The sequence below is a fragment of the Nicotiana tomentosiformis genome, chromosome 8 (genome assembly GCF_000390325.3).
Source record: "Nicotiana tomentosiformis chromosome 8, ASM39032v3, whole genome shotgun sequence".
In the NCBI taxonomy this organism is placed as follows: Eukaryota; Viridiplantae; Streptophyta; class Magnoliopsida; order Solanales; family Solanaceae; genus Nicotiana; species Nicotiana tomentosiformis.
In genome coordinates this window covers 27,294,306-27,318,362 of record NC_090819.1, presented here as the reverse complement: position 1 = coordinate 27,318,362, position 24,057 = coordinate 27,294,306, and the positions used below count along the sequence as shown (strand labels likewise).

The 24,057-nt window shown below is 34.4% G+C and overlaps 2 protein-coding genes and 1 non-coding gene across 4 annotated transcripts; 2 read left to right on the top strand and 1 right to left on the bottom strand.

Annotated features, from left to right (window-relative positions):
- Nucleotides 1-4,553: 4,553 nt before the first annotated feature.
- Nucleotides 4,554-4,625, top strand: TRNAD-GUC (transfer RNA aspartic acid (anticodon GUC)). The gene has a single exon. It is a non-coding gene; the product is annotated as a tRNA-Asp (tRNA).
- A 1,769-nt stretch (nucleotides 4,626-6,394) lies between these two features.
- Nucleotides 6,395-9,516, top strand: LOC104110891 (probable fructokinase-7). Of its 2 annotated transcripts, XM_009620451.4 has the most exons (7): nucleotides 6,395-6,571; nucleotides 7,274-7,488; nucleotides 7,937-8,149; nucleotides 8,221-8,418; nucleotides 8,632-8,772; nucleotides 8,946-9,062; nucleotides 9,190-9,516. In XM_009620451.4, the coding sequence occupies exons 1-7, from the start codon at nucleotides 6,436-6,438 to the stop codon at nucleotides 9,325-9,327; spliced, it is 1,158 nt and encodes a 385-aa protein (XP_009618746.1). In that variant the 5' UTR covers nucleotides 6,395-6,435; the 3' UTR covers nucleotides 9,328-9,516. The 2 variants fall into 2 exon arrangements, with proteins under 2 accessions (XP_009618746.1, XP_070038312.1); XM_070182211.1 differs by lacking the exon at nucleotides 7,937-8,149.
- A 561-nt stretch (nucleotides 9,517-10,077) lies between these two features.
- Nucleotides 10,078-23,472, bottom strand: LOC104110890 (MADS-box protein SOC1-like). The gene is made up of 8 exons (XM_009620450.4): nucleotides 23,343-23,472; nucleotides 22,976-23,174; nucleotides 12,217-12,301; nucleotides 12,062-12,123; nucleotides 11,549-11,648; nucleotides 11,344-11,385; nucleotides 10,989-11,030; nucleotides 10,078-10,454 (listed from the first exon to the last, which is right to left on the bottom strand). Exons 2-8 carry the CDS (start codon nucleotides 23,155-23,157, stop codon nucleotides 10,308-10,310), a joined length of 660 nt encoding a protein of 219 aa, XP_009618745.1. The 5' UTR covers nucleotides 23,158-23,174; nucleotides 23,343-23,472; the 3' UTR covers nucleotides 10,078-10,307.
- Between the last annotated feature and the right edge of the window lie 585 nt (nucleotides 23,473-24,057).

Genomic DNA, 24,057 nt, shown 5'->3' with positions numbered 1-24,057 from the left:
CAAAACGTGTTACAAAGCTTTCTCGTTAAGTCTCCCACTTTCCTTTAGAACTATCATTTCCATTTATTTAAAGGTTGTAAAGGCATCTACTAAATTTCAGAGCAACTAACTGTAAAAACAAAGTTATCTTATCACTCATTGTGCTATCACTCGTACTTTTAGGGACACTATCGGACAAAAGAACCCAAAATCACATATTTACTTACGTGAGTCCCCTGATCCAAAACTGTGGCCCATACCTGGTCACAAGTCCTTTAGACTAGCCTACCCTCACATCACAATAAAATGTCTCATACCACATTTTTGATATCATCACAAGCCGTCGGTGCCCAACTGATATCAAGTCTACAACATCGCATACGAACGGATTGGAAGAAATTAAATATTTAGACTTCAAGCTAAAATAAAATTGCACGATAAGGAAAGAAAGAAAGAGAAGTTTCCTAAATGCCTTGTAGCCTCTCGAAGAGAAGTATGGACACCATCATACTGATCTGCAAGACTCTTCTAGGCATTTGGTCATGATTTGTAGAGCTTTGAACCCAGAGCTCTGATACCAATTTGTTACAACACATACATGATGTCACCTAACCCAATCTGTTAGGTAAGCGAACCAACATGTAACATAACTTGAACTAAATATAATCAGATAAATAATAAAATAAGATGAAAATATTAATGCAAATATCCCTAAGAATTGGTAGTTGGAGTCATGAGCTACTAATATTAAGAATATAATATTGAAATAAAGAAAAATGCATCATCTGTTCAAAATATACATGAACAGAAATAAAGTCCTAATCTACCATCGACAAAATGGTAGATTGCAACTGGAAAGTTAGTACATATTCAATGCTAGACTCCGACTTCTATAATAGCTCAGCTCCAAAATCTGCACAAGGTGCAGAAGTGTATATGAGTATAACCGACCACATGTACTCAGTAAGTATCAAGGCTAAACTCAACGAAGTAGTAGCGAGATTTAGTCAAAAGATACTTACTTTATATAACCTGTGCAGCTCATAAGCATATACATTAACAGAGAAATAGCCAGGGAACAACAGATATCAATAATAAGGTTCTCAATCAAAGAAGAAGGTAATAAGCATACTTCTCTAAATAACCAGGTCATAAGCTTATACAAATGCACTAAATTTGTATACAAAGAAAATATGTACCAACAATATTTACTCGAATACTTCTACCTGATTGCAGGGTGACTAAGCACGTTAAAGTTCAAGCTTTACATTAATTCTCAAATAGCATTTTATATGAATACTCTAACATGAGTCTAAATTGTCTATGCATGATAAAGGCTCAATATATACACAAATCTGACACTCCCCAAGTATCCATCATTCCACTAACAAGTGTCATATTATTATGTAAAATGCATGAATGTGCATATGACAATGATATATAAGAATGCTTCCACATGAGTCTACAATGTCAATGCATGCTCAAGACTCAATCTTTCATCATAACCCGGTACAATTCCATGTACCCAACAAAAGTCTAAATCTCTCAATACAATCGTGCAAATTCATGCACCCAGTGCAAATCCATGTACAACCGACATAAATCCATGTGCCTATGCTCTCAGGGCCTAATGTAGCATGGGTGATTAACTGACTCTGGAGGGACGGATCCAAATCCAAGCACGAAATAGCTCTATGGCTTAATTATATGTCACAATATTCGCACGGCATAACCTCGTGTCATCATAATATCAATATCATAATATTCGCACGATATAAGTCTCGTACCATAATAATATTAATATCACAATAATCTGTATGGCTTAAACCTCGTGCCATAGTCATCTCAATTGTATGAAAAACTCACATGCCATAAACTCAGTCCATTGAAGAGAGCCATATGTAAGGATATGCATATGAACAAGATAAAAACATGTATGATGTACATGGACCGAAAAATAACCATACATGGATGTATACATATATACAAGAGATAATCTCTATGCATAATGTATGCGTATAAGTAACGTATGACTACAACTCTAATACCTAATCTATTATACAAACAACCATTATATCTAAATAAAGTATCAAAACCTAAATATAATCTCTAGCATGAATAAGAAGGCTCAAATTGTCATACAGACAATTTAAAACATTTTACAAGTAGAGCATGTATCAAATTAAGGCATAAATAAGCCTAAACTCTACTCCAAGCATGATATAACCTTAGTGCATGCATATATGCTCGTCACCTCGCATACACCAAACTAATAACATGTAGCATATAATCCGTTTTAGAGAAAATATTCCCTCAAGTCGAGGTTAAGCAAGATACTTACCTTTTGCAAGTAAATTCAACCTTTCAATACCGCTTTTTCTTTTAAAAATCTCCTCCAACCAGTTCAAATCTAGCCAAATAATATCCCAATCTTGTAAATGAAGATCTAGATCAAACCCTTCAAAACCGAGCACCCCAAGTCTTGATAATCCCATTCTCGAATATGAATTTGAATAGATTCCCTTTATTATATAAATATAGCTTAAGTGGTGAAGAATGAAATAAAAATTTAAAAATCCCATTTTGTATACAAAAATCTGATCTCACACAGTGCTGGCTTTCCTAGTACGGGCCGCACTTCGAACCTCACTCCAAGCTTTGCGGCCGTAATACATGTTGTGCGGTCACAATCTAATAGTGACTGCACTACTGACCTTCAGTAAAATAACCACAACTCTTTGTACAAATTTCCAAATGGAAAACACTTTGAATTTATGGAAACTAAATTCAAAGGGCTACAACTTTTATATTTGAATCATCTCCAAATCCCTCATAGATTAGGAGATATAACAATTGCAGATTTCTATTGTGACCCTCAGTGTGATCCGTACTTTGGCTATTGTCCCAGCACTCGGGAGGTTGTCACCGCACTTGAGGGTTTACCTCAGCACTTCAAAAGGTGTTATCCACACTATTGAAGCTACAAAATATCATCAAAGTGCCAAAATTTTCAAACTTGTTCAAAACTCACCAGAGCCTCCCGGGACCCCGTCCAATCGTCCTAACAAGTTCATATACCCCATTCAAACTTGTTCAAAGGTTCAGAACATGAATAGCAATATCAAATCTAAGAATCAAAGGCCAAATCACATATGGAGACTTTTTAAAGTTCATATGCCTTTATACTTCTAATCATGTGTCTGAATCATACTTAAACACCTCACATTGAAACCAAACTTTGCACACAAGTTCAATTCAAATTTTGCTGAAGAAACTACTATCACATTAGCAAAACCAAGATTCAATGAGAAGATTTTTCCATATTTCTTTGGAAGTGTCCAAAAATAAAGATGAAGGGTTGAACTGTCAAATTGATGCAAATTTCCAATTAAACGCAACCCTGCGGGACCTGGTGGCACAACATTTTTTTCATTCTTGGCTGGTAAAAGTAGGAAACTGAGGATGATAGGAAGGGTTCCTAATAAGAGTAGAAAGAACATCATTTTTTCTAGTTGTCAAATATAGATCAGATGCTTTCAATATATAGATCTTGTATTAAACTGTTCCTTTTCTTTTCCGAGTTTAAGTTCTATGAGCTGACATTATAGAAAACATTTATACTATTAGGTCATTTAAAATATAATTATATGTAACTGATCTATTTAATATGTTAAATTGGTATTCTAGGATAATTAAATGGTAAATAACCTTTTATAAGAGGTCAAATTACATTGATAATGTAATTTTTTTTCACATTGTCCGTGGATATAACTGCAATCTTTTCCTTTTTAAATGTATGATAGCTATTAAGGAGGAATCAGCCGGATGGACGGCAAGGAATTTCTATGATTTTATCTTTATATATGTGCAATGACATTACCGTTTATCTTTATGCTCTTGGTTCTCAATTTGACTACGATGTTTAAGATAGTCAAAGTAAACACATGGAGTGTGACATTAGTTCATATTTATCTTATGCTATTTCATTTATTTCAGAAACTAAGTTCAGTTCTTGTAGGAAATGAGAAAAAGAGAGAAATAAATGTACGTTTCATCTTTTTGAATTAACTAGAACATTTTTTAGCAGCATAACATGTCCAATAGTCTATCATTGGGAAAACCATGTAAGAGCTTAATTACTTTCTGCTACGGTTTGATTAAGCTAAGGTCTTGATCAACACCCAGTGAATTCACCCCATTAGTCGAACTTGTTGAACTTAGTCTTCTTGGAAATAACATCAACACGTTATTTAAATAATTAAATCCTAATCATAAACATAAACTGTATTAACATTTATCCACTTATGTCTCAATGTATGCAACAAAAACACATGATCTTTCAGGTAAATATGGAACATAACTCTAGAAAGTACATATAAGGAACACTTAAGCTGAAAGTTTATTGAATTGCTATTTAAACACCTGATGCGTGTAAATTTACCTTTTCCGAACATAGTACTGAAGTTGAAATTAGTAAAAGGTTACAATAAAAATAATTTGTAACTAAAGATCTGGGTACCCAAGGTAGCTAAAACGAATCAATTATGTTAATGTTACTTTAGAACATCAACCAAGTCGTTGTAGTATAGTGGTGAGTATTCCCGCCTGTCACGCGGGTGACCCGGGTTCGATCCCCGGCAACGGCGCTCTGTTTTATTCTCCCTTTTTCTTATATGTATTTACATGTATCTCCCTGTTTCCGAAAGAACAAAGTCATTATTAGTACATGACCCAAGGTAGATGTAGCTCGTTAAAATGACAAAGTCATTTCGAGTCTAAAATTATCAAGACATTTTTTTTTAAAGGGAAAAATTATAAGACATGAAATAGGTAACAAATTATGATATATTATTTTCAACATTTTGTGCATTTGACCGTACGTTTCTAAATAACCTACTAGAAATGATTATATATTAATAGTGTTAAAGTCTTTATACTGTAGACTGTAGTATATATAGTTTAAACTCTATGTAGATATCAATGTTAGATCAAAATAATCTCTTGATCATTTCCGCATGGGCTGAAGAATAGAGTTGGCTGTTAATTTTCTCATGTTATTATGCACCTGTTCGATTTCAAAAACAATAACTCCTTTTCCCTTTTGCCAACTTAAAACATAAAAGTATTAACGCTTTCCTCGTAACTTTTTGTCGTTTATAATCAATACGCAAACATCTTTGGTTAAGCCAAGATGACACTTTGTACTTAAGATGTTTTAAGAGGTGATTTGTGTAGTATTCAATTTTTCGCGTGCACAGATTATAGAAGGACCTGGTACTGTTGCGGAATAATAAATACAGAAATTAAAAAATACAAATATTTTACGTGGAAAACACCTGGCTCAAAAGGTAAAAAAAAAAAAATACGACCTACTTCCCAGTAGGATTTTCCCAAACTCTCCACTAAATCACTGAGCCAAAAACTGCATTTACAAAATATTTTTGTAAACTTAGGATTAACTTTAATCCCGTTGTGGCAACCAGCCTCTAACTGCTGCGACAAATTCAAGTTAACTCTAACTTGAATACTCTGAGTACCTATTACAATTGTCTCAAGATAAAGCTGAAATGTACAATATGAAAACACCTACTACAATTGAACTAGAATAAAAGACAGACACTTGGAGCTGGTTCTTCTATCTGGTTCATGTAGCTTCAGGTTCATACACTTGAATCACACACGAACTGCTTGCAAAATGCCTTGCTATTTTGCTCTCAATTCACGTTTAACTTCTGCTTTTCTGCGTTACCTGTAGAATGAGAACATCATGCGATTTATAGAGTTAGTAGAGTAGAAAACAACTAGAGTTTTAATACTACTCTTTCTTGGTGGAAGAGTTCTAGTTAATCTCAACTCCTAACTCCTTCTTTATGGATAATGTTCTCAATAAGTAAGGAGTCTTTCTCCTTATCGTTTATGCAATCTTTTCGATCAGGAGATATCTACTATTATGCCAAATTTCGTTTATCTCCTACATGTACATCTCGCGTGCTTTGAATCAGTCCGTGTCTATGCTTACCAGTGATGAACCTGGTTTATCCCTGAGTTCCGTTGTCAATCTTCAAAACTATCATTTACTTAGGTCAACAGTACTTTTACATCCAAAGATGGATATACGTAAAAGATGAGACATTAATAACTATAATCGTCGTTATAGCGGCGAAAACAATCAAAGTCTACGTTGATGGGGGTAGAAAAACTAGGACAGAAATGGCAAGTGTTCGCCTAAGAAAATCCACCCAAACGAACCGGTCATTTTCTTGTGTAATTGGTCACGTAAAGAAAAAGAGAGAAAAAAAAACATATGAGATTAGAAAGTTTTGTGGTGTAGCATGAGAATTGTGAAAACCAACAGATTTCCTACGTAGTAGGGTTCAAATTTCTCTATATATATAGAATGAAGTTTCCTTTAAGTTGAATTTCATAGCTGCCTAGCCTACCTTACATGTAAATAAAATGGATCGGTCAAGTAAAAAGGGGTCCAAATTGGCCTGTTGTTTTCCTGTTATCCTTGACCGATCCATGAAAAGCAGCTTCAAGCTATCTAAGAGTTCTTCCTCTAATAAGCTCAATAAAAGCAAGAGCTCTATCTGTAAGCTTCATTAGTATTCCTACCCTTTGATATTTCATGCATGTTCATTTTTATATTCATAACAAAGATGTGGTGAGTTCTGAGTTGAAACATTGATTTCTGAAATGTACATTTCATTTTATCTATATTTGTGTTTCGCACAAATATAAATAAAATTAATTCGACCCCGAAACACTAGGTTTTATCGAATTTGTGAACCCATTGTTAGATCGGCCAGTGCTTGATATCAATGTAATCATTCCTGTGTTGATCTCTTAAATTTCCCATGCTTAAGCACGCCGTAAACCGAGGGTGTCCACGGGATTTTGATCTATCATCATCTTTTTGCAAATAAAAAAATGCTCTCTTAATTATTCTTGACCCCTTTCCCTGCCCCCCACCCCAAATAAATAAATAAATAAAGAGGGTGATATAAAGAAAGAATTAACAACATGGTTTATCTTGTGAATCAATAATATACATTATCTCACGGGCAATCAGAGTCACTAGATTATTGTATGTATACAACTCAAATGTTTTTCTTCATGTGTATATAATTCGAGCCGAAAGCAATATATTAAGTTCAACACATGGAGTTTGCCTTAGATTCGCTTCTATATAACATCCTCACATACTCATACTCGCATCAAATGCATATATATATCTTGTGAGTGAATATTGTAGGTATTTTTAACATTGTAACATCTCCCAAAATTATTGTAGGTTCACCAACATGTCTATCAATGAAGAAAAGGGACCACCAGGAAAACAATCACCTGGTTGTTTGTTTCGGGGAGTTGTTGATTGACTTCGTTCCTACTGTATCTGGAGTTTCACTTGCAGAAGCGCCTGGTTTTAAGAAAGCTCCTGGTGGAGCTCCAGCTAATGTTGCAGTTGGTATAGCAAGATTAGGAGGTTCTTCCGCCTTTATTGGCAAGGTAATATTATCGTTGTAACATGTAACCTATTATATTATTTATGTTTATGTATTTTTGGTACGTATATAATATTAGTAATAGCTAATATGCATCATAACAAAATACAGGGGTCGCGCGCTAGGTTCGGGCTAAATGTTCATCCAAGTTAGAAACTTGACCTAGATTCCTAGAACTAATTACTATCCGATATTTTCTAAGTTACTAGTATCACTACATTAATTAATTATCTTATTGACCTGATAGTATAAAAAAAGCTCATACTTATATATATGATCAATCATATCTGGCTGATACTCTGCAATCTTCTTGATAGGAATTCTGTAAAGTTACATTTTTGTTATGCCTATAAATGGGGTCATTTTTTTTCTTTTGGTTATATCAATAAAACGAAATTTTCATTCGATTGAACTTGTATTAAATTTTCTTATATATATATATACTGTTGCAGGTGGGTGCAGATGAATTTGGTTATATGTTAGCTGATATATTAAAAGAGAACCATGTCGACAATTCTGGCATGCGTTTCGATACTCATGCAAGGACAGCATTAGCATTTGTCACTTTGAGAGCAGATGGTGAGAGAGAATTCATGTTTTTCCGCAATCCAAGTGCTGATATGCTTCTTACAGAGGCAGAGTTGGACAAAGATCTCATTCACAAGGTAAACAAACATGTGTTTTTATTTTGTTTCTTACTAATAATTATAGTAGTTATAAGTTGCATTATTTGCAGGCAAGAATATTTCACTATGGGTCAATCTCTTTGATTGCGGAGCCGTGTAGGTCAGCTCATCTTGCAGCCATGGAGATTGCCAAAAAGGCAGGCTGCATTCTCTCTTACGACCCAAATCTAAGGTTGCCCTTATGGCCATCCGCAGATGCTGCTCGTAAAGGCATCTTGAGCATTTGGGACCAAGCCGACGTTATTAAGGTAATTAACTTTTTATATATATAATTGATAATTGGTAATTACTTGATAAAAACGGTAAATAGCCTGTTATAATTGATAAACTTCAATGATCGCTAGGAGATCGTCAGTAATGTAAATAACTTAAATCCATAAACGTAACAATGTTGAATATTAAAGTTATATATGCATTCCCGTTTGATGTTTTTTTGTTGTGACTCGACATGAAAATTGTAGGTAAGCGAAGACGAAATCACATTCTTGACAGATGGTGAAGACGCCTACGATGACAATGTGGTGATGACTAAGCTTTTCCACCCAAACCTTAAGCTTTTGCTGGTTACCGAAGGGGGAGAAGGTTGTAGATACTATACTAAGGTATCATGTAACCTTAAGTGTGTTTATTTTCTTATTATACAGGAAATGTTTTGGTTTGATTTCTAGGAAATACTTCAATTTTCTGATCCAACTAACGTCCAGTGGAAATTAATTTTGTTTTTCCACTTTTTCATTTAATCTTGAAAATTAACGAGCTAGATAACTTAATGCAGAATTTTCATGGGAGAGTGAATGTCATTAAAGTGACAGCAGTTGATACCACAGGAGCAGGTGATGCATTTGTTGGTGGACTTCTCAACAGTATGGCCTCAGATCCAGACATTTATCAGGTAATTATGGTCCGACTCTTATAAATCTTTTATATTTATATTGTCAGTGTATATAAATTAAACTCCAATATTCAATCCTTAAAAAGGAAACTTAAGTTTGTAATTGTCTTTTAATTTTTTGTCACAGGATGAGAAGAAACTAAGGAATGCACTCCTTTTTGCCAATGGTTGTGGAGCTATAACTGTAACAGAAAAAGGAGCAATTCCTGCATTGCCTACAAAAGAAGCAGTGCTTAAAATCTTGAATGGTGCCACAGCTAACTGATCAAATCAAATTCTCCCCACCCACAGAAAATCCTCCTAATCTCCACCCCTTCTATGACTAGTACTTGTGTAAAAATTATCATATATACTGGAATTTAGTCCATTGCTATCCCTGCAACAAAAGCAGATATAATTTTTTTTAAACATATGTATATACATATTACGAGGTGCACCTACTAATTTTAACTTATGGATCTGTATTTTGCGTGTAGATATTTATACCCCAACTTCAGATCATTTGATAGGAGAGTGAATACAATAAAATACGGTTCACCTCTTATTTTGTATGTTAAATGGCCTAGGACAAGGTAGCACTTGTAATATCATGTTACGCGTTTTTCGCCTGAGGAAAATCTTGTGAACTCGATATAACTGCATGAAAGATTTCCAACCAAATCAAAAAGACTGATAAGCAACATCTATTTCTTCTTAATCCAATAGTAAATCCTCAACAACTAAGACAGTAACAACATACCGTCAAACTTCTCTCTAACAGCCTCGTTTGTTTCGATATTTTTTGGCTACTATAATGAAGTGTTGTCATAGAGAATATATATTATAACATAACATAAAAATTGATTACAAAGAAAACTTGGTCGTTACAGTGAACTACTGTTATAGAGAAGTCTGACTAGATAAGAAATTTACTATATCCTCTTAAGGGTTCTTTCTAGTCAGAAATATCTGAAAACAAGTCTTCAAATTCGCAAGGTGTTGAAGAGCTGTGTAGAGTATTTAGGGAACTGTAGTATATATCCAAGTAAAAAACAGAATATATTAGGAGTAATTAAAGTACCATCAGCGGCGCACCAAGAGAACAAGCACTCCTGAGTTAGATGGAGGACTATTTAATTCTCAACTTATTGTTACATATGTATTTAATTGATATTCACTGACAATATAAAGAATTTTTTATACTATCAGTGTATTTTAACCCGGGCGTTATGTATGTATAACTGCATAAGAGGGACAATTCACTTATCAATTCTGTAGGGCGCGCTTCGTTCTGCATTCTGGTAGTCCAATAAATAATTCAGTCTCTACATCCGATTTTTCACTACCTTCTATTGAAAGGTCTTCTCCCTGATCTTCCGCACTTGATGCTTTTGGCTGTTCAAGATCATCAAACTAAAACAAAAGGGCAAGGCAATTATATAGTTTCCTTTTCTCAATTAAAATGTGAAGAAGGAAACAATCTTGAAGCTGTATGTAAACCTATATGATATTTCAATGCAATATAACCAGGACCGGATTATATAGAGTAATATATATAGTCAGATGAACTCAGTAGCTTCGGCTCAGACTTTATATGTGTTAAAAATTTACTAAATAAGTACAAATCAATGATTTCGAACCAAATAGATCAAATGAGTTATGGCAGATCCATATATTTTTCATGCGAGTTGTTTTCAAATACATAAGAAATTTACCAACCATGTTCTGGACATTCTCTTATATGATATTGATTCCCAAAATCTGTAGCATAAACTAAAGGAAAACATCATACTACTAATTAATCATTGTTGTATGGAGTATAATTGAAAAGACTCCTACATAGGGTATTTTGATCAAGACAACAGTAGTTCTCTTGATCTCCTTCTTACCTTTAAAAGTTTCCATCTTTAAGTAATCTAAACATTCAGGCTAAGGGAAAAAAAGTACCTTCTCCAACAACATTGCATTTTCAGATGAAAGGTCTTTCACCTGGATTTATTTAAGAGATAGAAAAGCATGAGACAAACAATTAGTACTAATAAATTCTTCACGCAGCATTGTTTGAAATAAGATGTGCTATTACATTTTATGCACAGATAGTGTATAGAATTTTAAAACCATTTGGTTTTAATTGAACTACAACAATCATATCAATTTTGATAAAAACAGATAAATAACCTGCTAGCTATAACATAAACTCACGCCGCTACAATTTATATATGCATGAGGTTCCATTTTGTATTCAAGAACTTGTTCATGGGAATTGCAACTTGAAATAAATCATGAGTCACTGTGGCCTTACGTTTTCTTTCAATCTCCCAATCTGTTCCCTAAAGACTTCCATCTGAATACAAACAAGAAAAGGATATGTCAAGTTTTGCTGAGCTATATATACATATATATAGAGAGAGAGATACAGATATATTGCTAACATATATACTACGTGATTGTAGTATGTTTGCATTTTGTCTTAAAATAGACCACTGCATGATGTTTTATGAAGAAACCTTTCTTGCACGGATAACGTTGAGACTCCGTTCCAACTGATGCTCTATCTGTTGTAGTTCTGCAAAACTGCAGGATCCTAAACCTTCTCCCAAGAGCTTCCTAATGGAAATAGAATATTAATTAATGTTGGAAGGACTTCAAACATAGTGGAATTTATTTGTTTGATATAACAAAAGTCATTTTTCATGATAATATTCTCATTCTTGATAATATTTTAAAATCATGCTATTAAGGATTAATAGTGATAATATTAGCAAATTGAGGAGTGTTTTGATGAAACTTTTGAGTACTAAAAGATTAATAATTAACAACGTCTAAGTGTTAGTTGAACAAGTAACATGAACTTAAAAATTAAGGTAGTTCAAAAAAATAACTTTCACCCATAAGTGACGGAAGTTATTTTATCTCTTTTGATGAAAAATATTTTCCTTAAAATAATCAAACATCAGAAAATGACTTTCTCAAACCGTCATACCAAACACACAAATAAAACAACTAGAGTAGGAGGAAACCTTTTAGATGTTTCAAGAAGCTCGATCTTCTTCATCAAGGTTGTTGTTTCATGCTTCAAATTCTGCATTTTTATGTAATGTAGGCTGAACCATTAGAAAGTTTTGCAAGACATTAATATAATTGCTCATGAGAAGACACTAAAGAAAGACCAAACCTGCATATTTTTCTGTTCCACAGGTTGTTTTTCTCCCTGAACATCTTCATTATGCTTCCGGTAACGCTCCATAATCTCCTGCATGCTGCATTTCTCCAGAAAAACACTAACGCAATCAGCTTCTTTTTACCTTTTATTTTTTCTCCTTGGCTTCCTTTTAGAGCACATAATAGAAGACCAAAAAAGTACTTTCAAAAATATGTTTTAAGGGATGATATACATCAATAATGCTAGAAGCCTATGTCAAACTGATTATTCCTATGCCTTGACGTGTGGATTATTCGAATGAATCGTTTTCAAAATTAGCAAAAAACCTTGACGTACCCGTTGGCCGTTCCTATATCCTTGCACATGCTCGTACCAGATACATACCCCTAACCTAACCGAACCCGTGTAACATAACTAGAGGCAACTCTTCTTGTTGGCAAGGACTGGATATATATATATATATATATGTATATGTATTACGTGAAGGGAGGCAAAATGAAAATAACCATGGCCATAAAACAATCACAAACTCGTGCATGCCAAACTATTATCTTTTTCTTTTTCCTCTAATTTTTTCATCTCTTCTTTTTTTTTTTTCTTTTTTTTTTGGTGGGGATGGGGATGGGATGGGGGAGGAGAAAAAGGGAAAGTTCAATTAAATTACTAGTCCCCGTCACGGTGCTCCAACATTGAAAGCTTCATAGTAGCATATAAAGTTATTTCAAGAAGAGTGATCAATAAACATGAATGCTTGTACACGTTGTAATCCATGTATATCTATATACACACACACACCAAGATACCCTCTACTAATTTCCCCCACCCCTCTAGTTTCTTCTTTGAATTATTAGACTTCATTCATTATTTAGTTTATCAACTAATAGTGTATCTTTGATATAGTTTTTTAGAGATAAACCCTGTAGAGTTCAATCTCTGCTTGAGTATCTCTTGTAAGTTTAGAAGATGACTTGATTCTCTACATACTTTGTAGTCTAGGGCCTTAATAATATACCCTAGTTGTGTCGGTGACATCTCTCAGGCAGAGCCTATCAAACTTAAGTAAGCTAATGTCGCAGAATAAACCATTGCTAATAAAAATAAAACGAGTCAAGAAGAGGGTTTTCTATCAATATATTATTAATGGATGAATAAACGAGCTGAGGTCTTGGAAAAGATGGTCAACAACATCAACAAACATCCATAATCCAATGCTAAGTATGTAATAAGTTTGGTCATTGCTGCAAACTGTTACCATAGGGTTTTATCATGCCTTTCAAGCCGGAAACAAGCAATAACTCTTGTTGATCCTTTTTGGTCAGATTCAGGTGCTAGGACCAACTCATAAATGGTCTCAACAATATGAACATTAGCGGATATTCTAGTACTAAAATTTCATGTAGGGAATGGCACAATTTTACAAATAGCTCACAGTGGTGATTTTACTTTGCCTACTTCTTTTCAACCCCGCTCAACAATAAATAGTTTATATATTCCCAAGTATACAAAGAAATTTGTTAAGAGTGGCTTAGTTTACTGTTGATAACAATGTTTACTTTGAATTTCATCCTCATGTTTGCTTTGTGAAGGATCAAGCAACACAGAAGGTTCTATTGCAAAGGACATGAGCAAGTCCGGCTAAGCCTATTCTCCTCAACATCAAGGTCTTCGTACGTCAAAATCTTCCATAGATTTATAGCGTAGTTGTTTAGGACATCCTTCGATAAACATTGTAATTAGGCACGTAGTGAATAAACATCATCTACATGTCTTTAGAATTTCAAGTATCTATTCTTCTTACCAATATGGAAAAATTCACAATTTACCTTTCTCTAGATTTAGTTCAATTACTATAAATCCTCTAGATTTAGTTTATTCAGATGCATTAGGTCCTGCCCCTTATCTTGCATGCTATAAATTTCATTAGTATGCTTCATTTGTTAATGATCTTAGAAAATACACTTGGCTCTATCCTATTAAGCCCAAACACAAATTCATAGATGCCTTTCTTCAGTTTAGGAATCAGGTATTGAAACATTTTTTAAAAGGAAGATCATATCATTTAATTCAACCTGCTTAAGGTGGTGAATGCAGAAAGTGCTCAAAATTACTTCAGAAATGGATATCACTCATCAAGTTTATTGTCTCCAAACACAACATGAACAAAACAGTAATATTGAAAGAAAGCATCATAACAATGTAGGAACCGACCTAACACTCTTAAGCCAATGTTTCTTTGCCCTTACATTTTTTGATGAAGCCTTTCTCTCAGCTGTATACCTCATCAATTGGAGTCTACACCAACTCAAAACAATACTTCTCCTTCTCCTAATTATCAATTTCTCAAGGTCTTTGGTTGTATATATCATCCCTATTTGAGGACTTATAATAAACACAAGTTAGAATATTGTTCTAAAGTTACTATACAATCTATACTAAAGTTTTGACGATCTTCCACGATTCGTGGAAAGCCAAGTCTTCGACCATCCATAAAAACTTCTTGTGATCTGCTAAGACTTGCGGCCAAGTTCTGACCCACAATTTGCTACACTTATTTAAACAGGATTAAAACTTACACAGTGTCGTGGAAATAGCCTATTTGTTCAAACTATCCCTACATTATTTATTGCCACATTGGGACCAAAATGAGTTGTGTTGCGAACCGTCTGTTATAAAAAGTTTGAGATTACGATTCAATCAAGGAGGCAAGATAAACGAACCTCAATGATTTAACAAACAAAGATATGAAGACTATTAAAGTGTGCATATATTATTTAGCATATAAAGGGAGTATATATGGATAGTAAGTATATGTTATGTATGTTTAGAACTAGGAGAGTTTTTCTTTCTTTTCCATATTTCTTAGGACTAGTTCTCCATATTTGTTAGGACCGGGGTGTACTACTTGACTTATATATATTCTTGTTAATCAATAGAAGAAAGCAAGCATTTCTCTTTCACACTTGGCCACTGTGTGTTTGCGTGTATGGCATGGTATCAGAGCCAAGGTCGAGCCAAATCATAAGAAACTCGGAGTGACGTACCAATGGCAGGGGATAGGGTAAAGACATCGCCGCTGCCGGTGGGAGCGGTGGTGGTGACAAAACAAACAGTGAAAGACCATCTCTCCGTATGATATAACATCTATGACAATCCCGGAATTTTGATAACACATGTGGCTCAGAAGGGAGAAAATTATGATGAATGAGCAAGGTCCATGAGAACTGCCTTGAGGGCGAGGAAGAAGTTCGATTTATTGACGGAACAATCAGGAGACCGGATGACAAGTCTCCAGATTTTGAAGATTGGTGGACCATAACTCTTTGTGGGTTTCTTGGATTCGGAATGCTATTGAGCCTACTTTGCTTCGTCTATACCACACGTAGAAGTTGCTGAAGATTTATGGACCAATATTAAAGAACGTTTCTCGGTCTCTAATGGTCCAAGAATACAACAGTTGAAGGGCGAACTTGCGGAGTGCAAACAAAAGGGCATGACCATAGTTAATTACTCTGAAAAATTAACAAAACCCTGGGAAGAACTTGCTAATTTTGATCAAATACCGACTTGCACGTGTGGTAAATGCACGTGCTATCTTTGTGCAATATTGGAAAGGAAAAGGGAAGAGGAGAAGATGCACCTTTTTCTATTGGGATTAGATGAAACACTATATGGAACAGTAAGGTCAAACTTGCTCGCTCAAAATCCATTGCCAACTTTGAATCGAGTTTACTCGAAGTTGGTTCAAGATGAACGTGTGAAGACGATGGCTCGAGGAATAGATGAATGTGGCAATGCTATGGCCTTTGTTGTACAAGCGACATCCCCCTATAGAGGTCGGAATAAAGTGAAGGATAAAAATATGTGCTCCTACTGCAAGCGAACTAGACATGATTCAAAAAGTTGCTTCCAGCTTATTGGGTATCCAGAATGGTGGGGAGACAGACCTCGTGGTGATGGTAAATCAGGTGAACGCGGTAAAGGAAAACTACAACATCAGAGGGGTGGAATCAATGGAAGCCGCAGACGTGGCATTGCGTATCATGTGAATGCTGCACACGCCACGGGAGATAGCGTCTCTGCAGCTCTGATGGGGGCAGAAAAGGTTGGGCCGCTGGTGTTGAGCAATGAGCAGTGGCAGACGTTGATTGCTATGTTGAATAACCAACAAATAAGTTTGAATGAAAAGATGACCGGTAAGCAAAATTATGTATCTTGGATCATCGATATAGAAGCGACGAATCATATGATAGGATGTTTAAAATTATTGTATAATATGCGAAAATTTGAGCAATGTCCTACTACCTCCGTTCCAGTTTATGTGAACCTATTTTCTTTTTGGTCTGTTCCAAAAAAAAAATGACCCCTTTCTAAATTTGGAAATAATTTTGCTTAAACTTACAATTCTACCCTTAATGAGAAGTTTTTATAATCACACAAATACTCTGGGCCCCTTTTTGAATTGTTTAGGACCACAAATTCCAAAAGTCTTCATTTTTTTCTAAACTTTGTGCCCAGTCAAACAGGTTCACATAAATTAAAACGGAGGGAGTATTAGTTTTCCTGATGGGAGTAATGTTGTAGCGACCAGTGAGGTTCAACCAAACTTGAAGGAAATTTGGTCCGAAAAAATATTCTTTATGAGCCCAACTTAATATGCAACTTGGTTTCTGTATCTTAATTAATTGATTACTCAGATTGTTTGGTCCTTTTTAGTAAACTTTTACGTATTATACAAGAACGCACCTCGAGGATGCTGGTTGGAGTGGGGTGAGCGAAAAGATGGACTCTACTATTTATGGAACAAATAGAGGGTATGTGTTGTAAAGGTTGGTGGTGTGGACTTGCAGGATCATTGGCACAAGCGTTTGGGTCATCCCTCTTTACAAGTGACCAAATTAATTCCTGTCATAGATTTTAGGAAAAATAGTGATACTTTGAATAAAAGTTGCAATGTATGTCATTGGGCTAAACAACACGAGACAAATTTCATTTGAGTAATAATAGAGCTTCTAGCATTTTTGAGTTGATTCATTGTGATTTGTGGGAACCTTATCGAATAACTTCCTCCTGTGGTGTATCATATTTTTTTACTATTGTAGATGATTACTGGCATGCTGTGTGAATTTTTTTATTGATTGATATGAAAAAAATAGTGCAAACTCTGAAGAATTTATTTGCTATGATAGACAGATAATTCAATAAGCAAGTTAAAACCTTCATGAGCAATAATGGAACAGATTTTACATGTATGAGAAATTATTTTCTTGAATGTGTGATTATTTTTCATACTTTGTGTACAGGAACACCCTAACAGAATGGGAGAGTAGAAAGAAAGTATCGTCATATCTTGAATGTAACCCGGGCCTTGCGCTTTCAAGGTAACTTGCCGATTGATTTTTTGAGGAATGTGTTTTGACGGCTTGTCACTTGATTAATCGAACTCCATTTTCAATCTTGTATGGAAAGACACCTTATGAATTATTATACGGTCGAGTGCTTGAGTATGGACATCTTCGATAATATGGCTCACTATGTTATGCTCGAAGCAGGGCGGCTCTAAGGCTTGGCCAGTGAGGCCATTGCCTTAGGCCCCCAGAATTTAAAGGCCCCAAATTTATTTTAAACTCCATTATTATTACTTATACTATATAATTTATATAAATAAATATTATTAAAAATTTTATTTGTTATTTGATTGAGGTTATTTTATACCAATAAGTTCATAAATTATGATAATTTTCTCACTCATTAATTAGTATATTTTCTTCACTCTTCAATTTTAATTTTATCCTTTTTATATATAAATTAAGTTATATATAACAACAACATAATAAATGTATTTACAATCTTCACTGAAACTGCATGAACACAAAAATATTCATGCACCGATTTTCTTTTAGTGTAATTCAATAGATTATGTTACGTTATTTACGATTTATTTTAGATATTCACTAATAAGTACTACTAATTAATAGAATGGACTATAATTATCGGTTAAATTGATCAGAAGGAGTAAATATTTTTGACACCTTTAATGCTTAAAACTTAAGCTATTACGCTATGTCATTTATTTCTTTTTCTTGATTGTGATGATAGCAAAATCAAAATTTTCACTTTGAGTTCTAGACCTCACCATCCGATAATCCACCACTTTATTCTTTGTGCTCTTCTTTCTTTTTTTTTTTTTTAAATACGCTATTATTTTTATCTTAAATGATTAATTTGATATTTATAAAGCAAATTTTGTTGTTAGTGTAAAAAAATTATAAAATAAATTTAAGGACCTTTCAATATGATTTCGCCTTAGGCCACAAGATCCGTTGAGACTCCCCTGGCTCAAAGCTTAGGGAGAAAGGGTGATATTCGAGTAGAAGTCGTAGGTATGTCTTCATGGGATATCCTTATGGAAAGAACGGTTGGAAAGTATATGATTTAGAGAAGAAAGAATATCTTATTTCACGAGACGTTGATTCTAAGAGACTGAATTCCCTTTCGCTTTATCAAAATATAACACTATCAGGGATGAAAATAAAAAAATGCATGTGGAGGAACTAGGAGAGGATGAGGAGTCTGAAGCGAAGGGGGTAGTGAATCGGTCTAAGCTCGTGTAGACAAGCTTGACATGGAGGATCACCACGAAACAGAGAAAGAGGGAAATGTTCACCAGGAGGTAGGGCCTGAACTGAGGAAGATGAAATAATATATGAGGAGTAGTGGGGACGCGGACGCCGCCAAAAATACACATCGGTCCGATTGCGTGATTACGTTATTAATGTTGTCAAGAAATTAAGTCTGTTTCGTCCTCCATCCACTTTACAGCATCACTCACGTATGCCTTATCCTTTAACACAATATATGAATTTCAATATGTTCTCTATACAACAAAGGGATCTCTTTGCAGCAATCACTGCAACACATGAATCGGCTTATTTCTCTGAGGTTGTGAAAGATGGCAAGTGGAGAGAAGCAATGAGATTAGAAATGCAGGCGCTGGAGAATAATAGAAGGTGGGTAATAGAGGATATGCCTTCAAACAAAAAGACTCTTGGTTGTAGGTGGGTTTACAAGATAAAGTGCAACTCTAATGGAATAATTGAGTGACACAAGGCCTGGCTAGTTATTCTCAGGAATCATCAAGTAGAGGGGATTGACTCTAATGAAATGTTTGCCCCAATGGCAAAGATGGTGATTGTCTGCACATTTTTTGTTATAGCAGCGACAAAGAACTGGGAGTTACATCAAATGGATGTACATAATATTTTCCTACATGGGGATATTTAGGAGGTGTACATGAAATTACCTCTTGGGTTTAGAGTTGCAAGTCCAAGAAAAGTGTGCAGACTTCGAAAGTTCCCTTATGGGTTAAAGCAAGCATCGAGGTGTTGGTTTGCTAATTTGTCGGCTGCTTTGGAGGACTATGGATTCAAGCATTCATACGTTGATAACTCTCTTTTTAATCTGAAAAATGGTGAAGTTCGAGTAAATGTCCTTGTGTATGTTGATGATCTGATTATCTCTGGAAATGAGCCCGAGGCTATCCATGAGTTCAAAACATATCTTCGCAAATGCTTTCGCATGAAGGATTTGGGTAGATTGAAATATTCTCTACGAGTGAAAGTTTCTAGAAATTCGGAAGGCATGTTCTTGATCCAACGAAAATATGCCTTTTTGGATATTATCTCAGAGGTTGGGTTATTAGGAGTTAAGCCTGTGGGAACACTGTTGGAACAGAATCATTGGCTGACATTGGCAGATGGACGAGCGCTTGATGACCCTGAGCGCTATTGTCGTTTGATAAATCGACTTATTTATCCGTGCTTCACTCGGCCGGAACTGTCCTTCAGTGTTTATATTTTATCTTAGTTCATGCAACAAAAAGAGGAGCATCGGGATGCACCTTTACGGGTTGTTTGCTACTTGAACTGGAATCCGAGATAAGGTATTTTTTTGAGAAGAAAATGTGATCTACGTCTCTATTTTGACTCTGATTGGGTTGGTTGTCCCTTGACTCGACGCTCGCTCATAGGTTGGTTTATTTCATTAGGTGACTCATCCATATCTTGGAAGACTAAAAAGCAACATATCGTCTCTCGATCATCTACAGAGGCTGACTATTCTTCTATGGTAATGACAATATGTGAGGTGAAATGAATATAGGAAATTTTATCTAGTTTGGGAGTGCTTGCACCTCCCCTATTCATCTTTATTATGACAGTCAAGCAGCATTGCACATAGCCAAGAACTCAGTCTTTCATGAAAGAATCAAATATATTTAAGTGAACTGTCATTTTATTCTTGACGAGATTGACATAGGAGCATTCGTACTAGCTATGTGCCTTCACATGAGCAATTGGAAAATATCTTTACGAAGACATTAGAAAAATCTCAGTAAGTTTCTCTCTTGTACAAGTTGGGCATTTGTAATCCGCATGCACCACTTGAGGGCGGTATTAAAGCGTGTGTGTATTTGTTAGTAAATAAAGAGTGTATATATGGATAGTAAATATATTGTATGTTTGGGACCAGAAGAATTTTTCTTTTCCGTATTTGTTAGGACTAGTTTTTCATATTTGTTAGGACTAGAATTTACTATTTGACTTGTATATATTCTTTTTAATTAATAGAAGAAGGCAAGCATTTCTCTTCCACACTTGGCCACCGTATACTTACGTATTTGGCAAAGACACAAACTTATAACAACATTCTCATATGCCCCTCGCAGTCATAAAATCTTATAGAAGGTTTAGTTAGATATTTCCATGTAGCCATGGATGGATTAAAACAAAGACAGGCTGAGAAGCAAGGGCGGAATATATGGTCCAAAGGGATTCAATTGAGGCAAAATCTGTGTGTACTTATAAATTGTTGATCTGCTTAACATAAGTAAAATTTCTATTGTAGCAATAAAGGTGACTCAAAAAATGCTAAGTTGTAATTTTGAATTCCAAGCGTGACAGTCTTATATTTTTTAAAATCCGTTTATTAAAATTTCTGGCTCTATTTGTGAAATATCAAAGAACAGAAAGGATATTTGAAAGGGGGAACTATCAACTACCTTTGGCTTCTCGTTTGTTCCCGTGTCTGTAGTCATGGAAGCATGACTTTTGAGGGATATCTTTACATTGTCAAAGTTGGATTCTCTCGCACTTTTAATGGATACAGTAAGTGGGGTGTACATGGGTATACTCGCCCCAAAGAACATTGAAGACAAGAAAGGACATGGAGGATTCAGCAAACATTAATAATATATAATATTTAGATTTAACTTACATACATGTAAGTATGTACTGATATTCTTATATTATCACTATATTTTAATATGTTTTAACATGTATAAATCCATCTTATGTTTCATAATCCACTGTTTGTTTATGCGATCGGATTTTTTTACACTCCAATGAAACTCAAATTAATTTATACACACTATTACGGTAGCTTTACCTTTTGTAGCAGTTTATCTGTCTTATTTTATATAACTAATTCTACCTAATGTGAATAGTTGTTTGCAAGATTTTTTTAGGTAATATTAATTGCATTGTTAAACTCTACATATATGCAGAAGCCACGCAGTGGTTTGGGATCTGGATTGAACGCAGTACAAATAATTCTGCCCAAAAGATTCTCAAGGTGTGTTTATATAATGGAAACAGCCAAAGAGTATGGCTTTCAGAAGGAAGGACAGTGATCATGAAATCAAGTACTAACTTGACAACTGGCTCCTTACACTTAGCTTTGAAGTTCACAGACAGTACTACCTCTCTACCCCTTTAAACAATTAATGAGACAGTATTCTTTTCACTTTCTCTCGCTGTATTTTATTAACTTTAATTTGTCAGTTATTTATGGTTATTTTATCAAGTTTAATGTAAAGAATGACATTGATGACCACACTTGTTAACCCTAGGTGAGAAATGTCTAAACTTTAAACAACAGTACATAAGATCAGGGCCTCATCATCAAGCATATTTTTCCACTGTCACTAATCCAATTAACAAACCAGACATGAGTTAACAATGTATATTATTGTACCGTAGTACGTAAAGGCGGAGTCAGAATGTAAAGTTTATGAGCTCAGAACTAGCTCTCGAACTCCTAACTCATTTTAGTTAGTGAGTTTGTAATTAAATATTTATACATATTTAATAAATTCTTTCAACAAATATAAAGTTTAAACAAAAGCTTCTAAATTCCACCGCTACCTAATATTGTAACTCCGCCTATGCCCTAGGGTTTATATTATGGTAAGAACTATCTTGAAAACTTGGGACTTGTGATATTCACTTTATTTGACTTAGAAGTAGCATAACCAAGAATTCATATGGAAAAATGATACTTCAATGAATGACAAAATGACATTCTAGAGCAATCTTTTAACAAGGATTGTTAGACGGACAGAATCAAAGAACTTACATGTTATTGTGCAAAAAACTTACTCTCCATAAATGATAGTACTATCTTCATTTAGTTATACATGAAAGAATGTCACTCAAGTCATCATATATACTAGTGTTCATTATATTTTGTAAGTGTTTTTAAAGTCACCAAAAGAACTTAAAAACTTACATATAAAAACTCACATCATTTACATAGTTAATTTGGGCTTGATTTTCCAGGTAAGAGGATGAGATCCGTTTACAAACATAAAGAAAATCACATTCCCCCAAACATATATAGTCTAAAGAAAAACAATAAATTCCATGGAGTGAATTAACATAAAAATGCATTATTCTTTAATATGAAAAACACCACAGAAATGCAAGAAATATCTAACCTTGAGCTAGCAAATTCATAGAGCTTGCCTCTAGGAGAGAAAATAATCAATCCAACTTCAGCATCACAAAGAACTGAAAGCTCAAAGGCTTTCTTTAACAGCCCATTTCTCCTCTTAGAGAAAGTGACTTGCCTGCTTGTCGCGTTTTCGATTCGCCTCATCTGAGTTTTTCCTCTCACCATCTCCTCTATACAATAACCTTGAAATCACAAATTAAAGATGGAGGAGATAAAAGATGATCAAGAAACAAGTAAAGTTTCAAACTTATATGTGAAGTGATAAAGTCTTATAAAAATTTTCAAGAAAGAAAGAATTTAAGGCCAAGGGTATAATTAGCATAGTTGGTGGAGGAATAATGAGGACTTACAAAATTGGCAAAAACCACAGAGAATCTTTTGCTTGCTGGTGAGAGCTAGGCAAATATAGGAGTATTGCCTAAAAAGATAAAAGTCACAAATCTGATGAATAAATGTGTGTTTGTGAGAGAGAGAAAAAGGCAATAACCTAGAAAAACCCAAAAAAGGGTCACTAAGCTAGGTGCAAGTTTTGATCCATGTTCAATTTGTCAGCACTTTCAAATCCACGGTGTATAAAATTTGTATTGAAGTTTTAAGTTATATGCATTTGAAGTAATTCAATTTAAGAGTATTGATTGATAACTTAGAATAAATAGTAAGTGACGTGCTATAATAGATTAAATTATATTGATGATATAAAAAAAATATTATACTATTAATTTATATAACTTTAATCCATGTTTTACACCATCAAATTAAATTTACCTACAATAATAGGCAGTTCTTTATATTAATTTGATACAGTGATCTAACATAAAAATAATAATTCATGTATGCACTATCAATATACATAACTTAGAATTATTTTGGGATATGTCATCAAAAAAAAGAAAGGGCAATGGTCAGTACTTCACTTTTTTTCCTCATTCATGTACAATTTCTTATCTCTCTAATATCCTTATTAAGCTATATTAGGTTCTATTCTTCTAGCTCCAGACCCCACAGGCCACCATGAAAAAGGGAAAAATATAGAAAGAAATTTAAAAAGTATAATAATATTGCAGT

What these genes read in the sequence shown, in the direction of transcription:
- LOC104110891 (XM_009620451.4), top strand. Translation starts at nt 6,436, where the DNA reads ATGGATCGGTCAAGTAAAAAGGGGTCCAAATTGGCCTGTTGTTTTCCT. An exon ending in ACAAAGATCTCATTCACAAG is followed by an intron (nt 8,150 to 8,220) that starts GTAAACAAACAT and finishes CATTATTTGCAG; the next exon opens with GCAAGAATATTTCACTATGG. An exon ending in GTTGTAGATACTATACTAAG is followed by an intron (nt 8,773 to 8,945) that starts GTATCATGTAAC and finishes AACTTAATGCAG; the next exon opens with AATTTTCATGGGAGAGTGAA.
- LOC104110890 (XM_009620450.4), bottom strand. Translation starts at nt 23,157, where the DNA reads ATGGTGAGAGGAAAAACTCAGATGAGGCGAATCGAAAACGCGACAAGC. An exon ending in TTGGGAGATTGAAAGAAAAC is followed by an intron (nt 11,031 to 11,343) that starts GTAAGGCCACAG and finishes AAATAAATCCAG; the next exon opens with GTGAAAGACCTTTCATCTGA. An exon ending in ATGCAATGTTGTTGGAGAAG is followed by an intron (nt 10,455 to 10,988) that starts GTACTTTTTTTC and finishes CTTTTGTTTTAG; the next exon opens with TTTGATGATCTTGAACAGCC.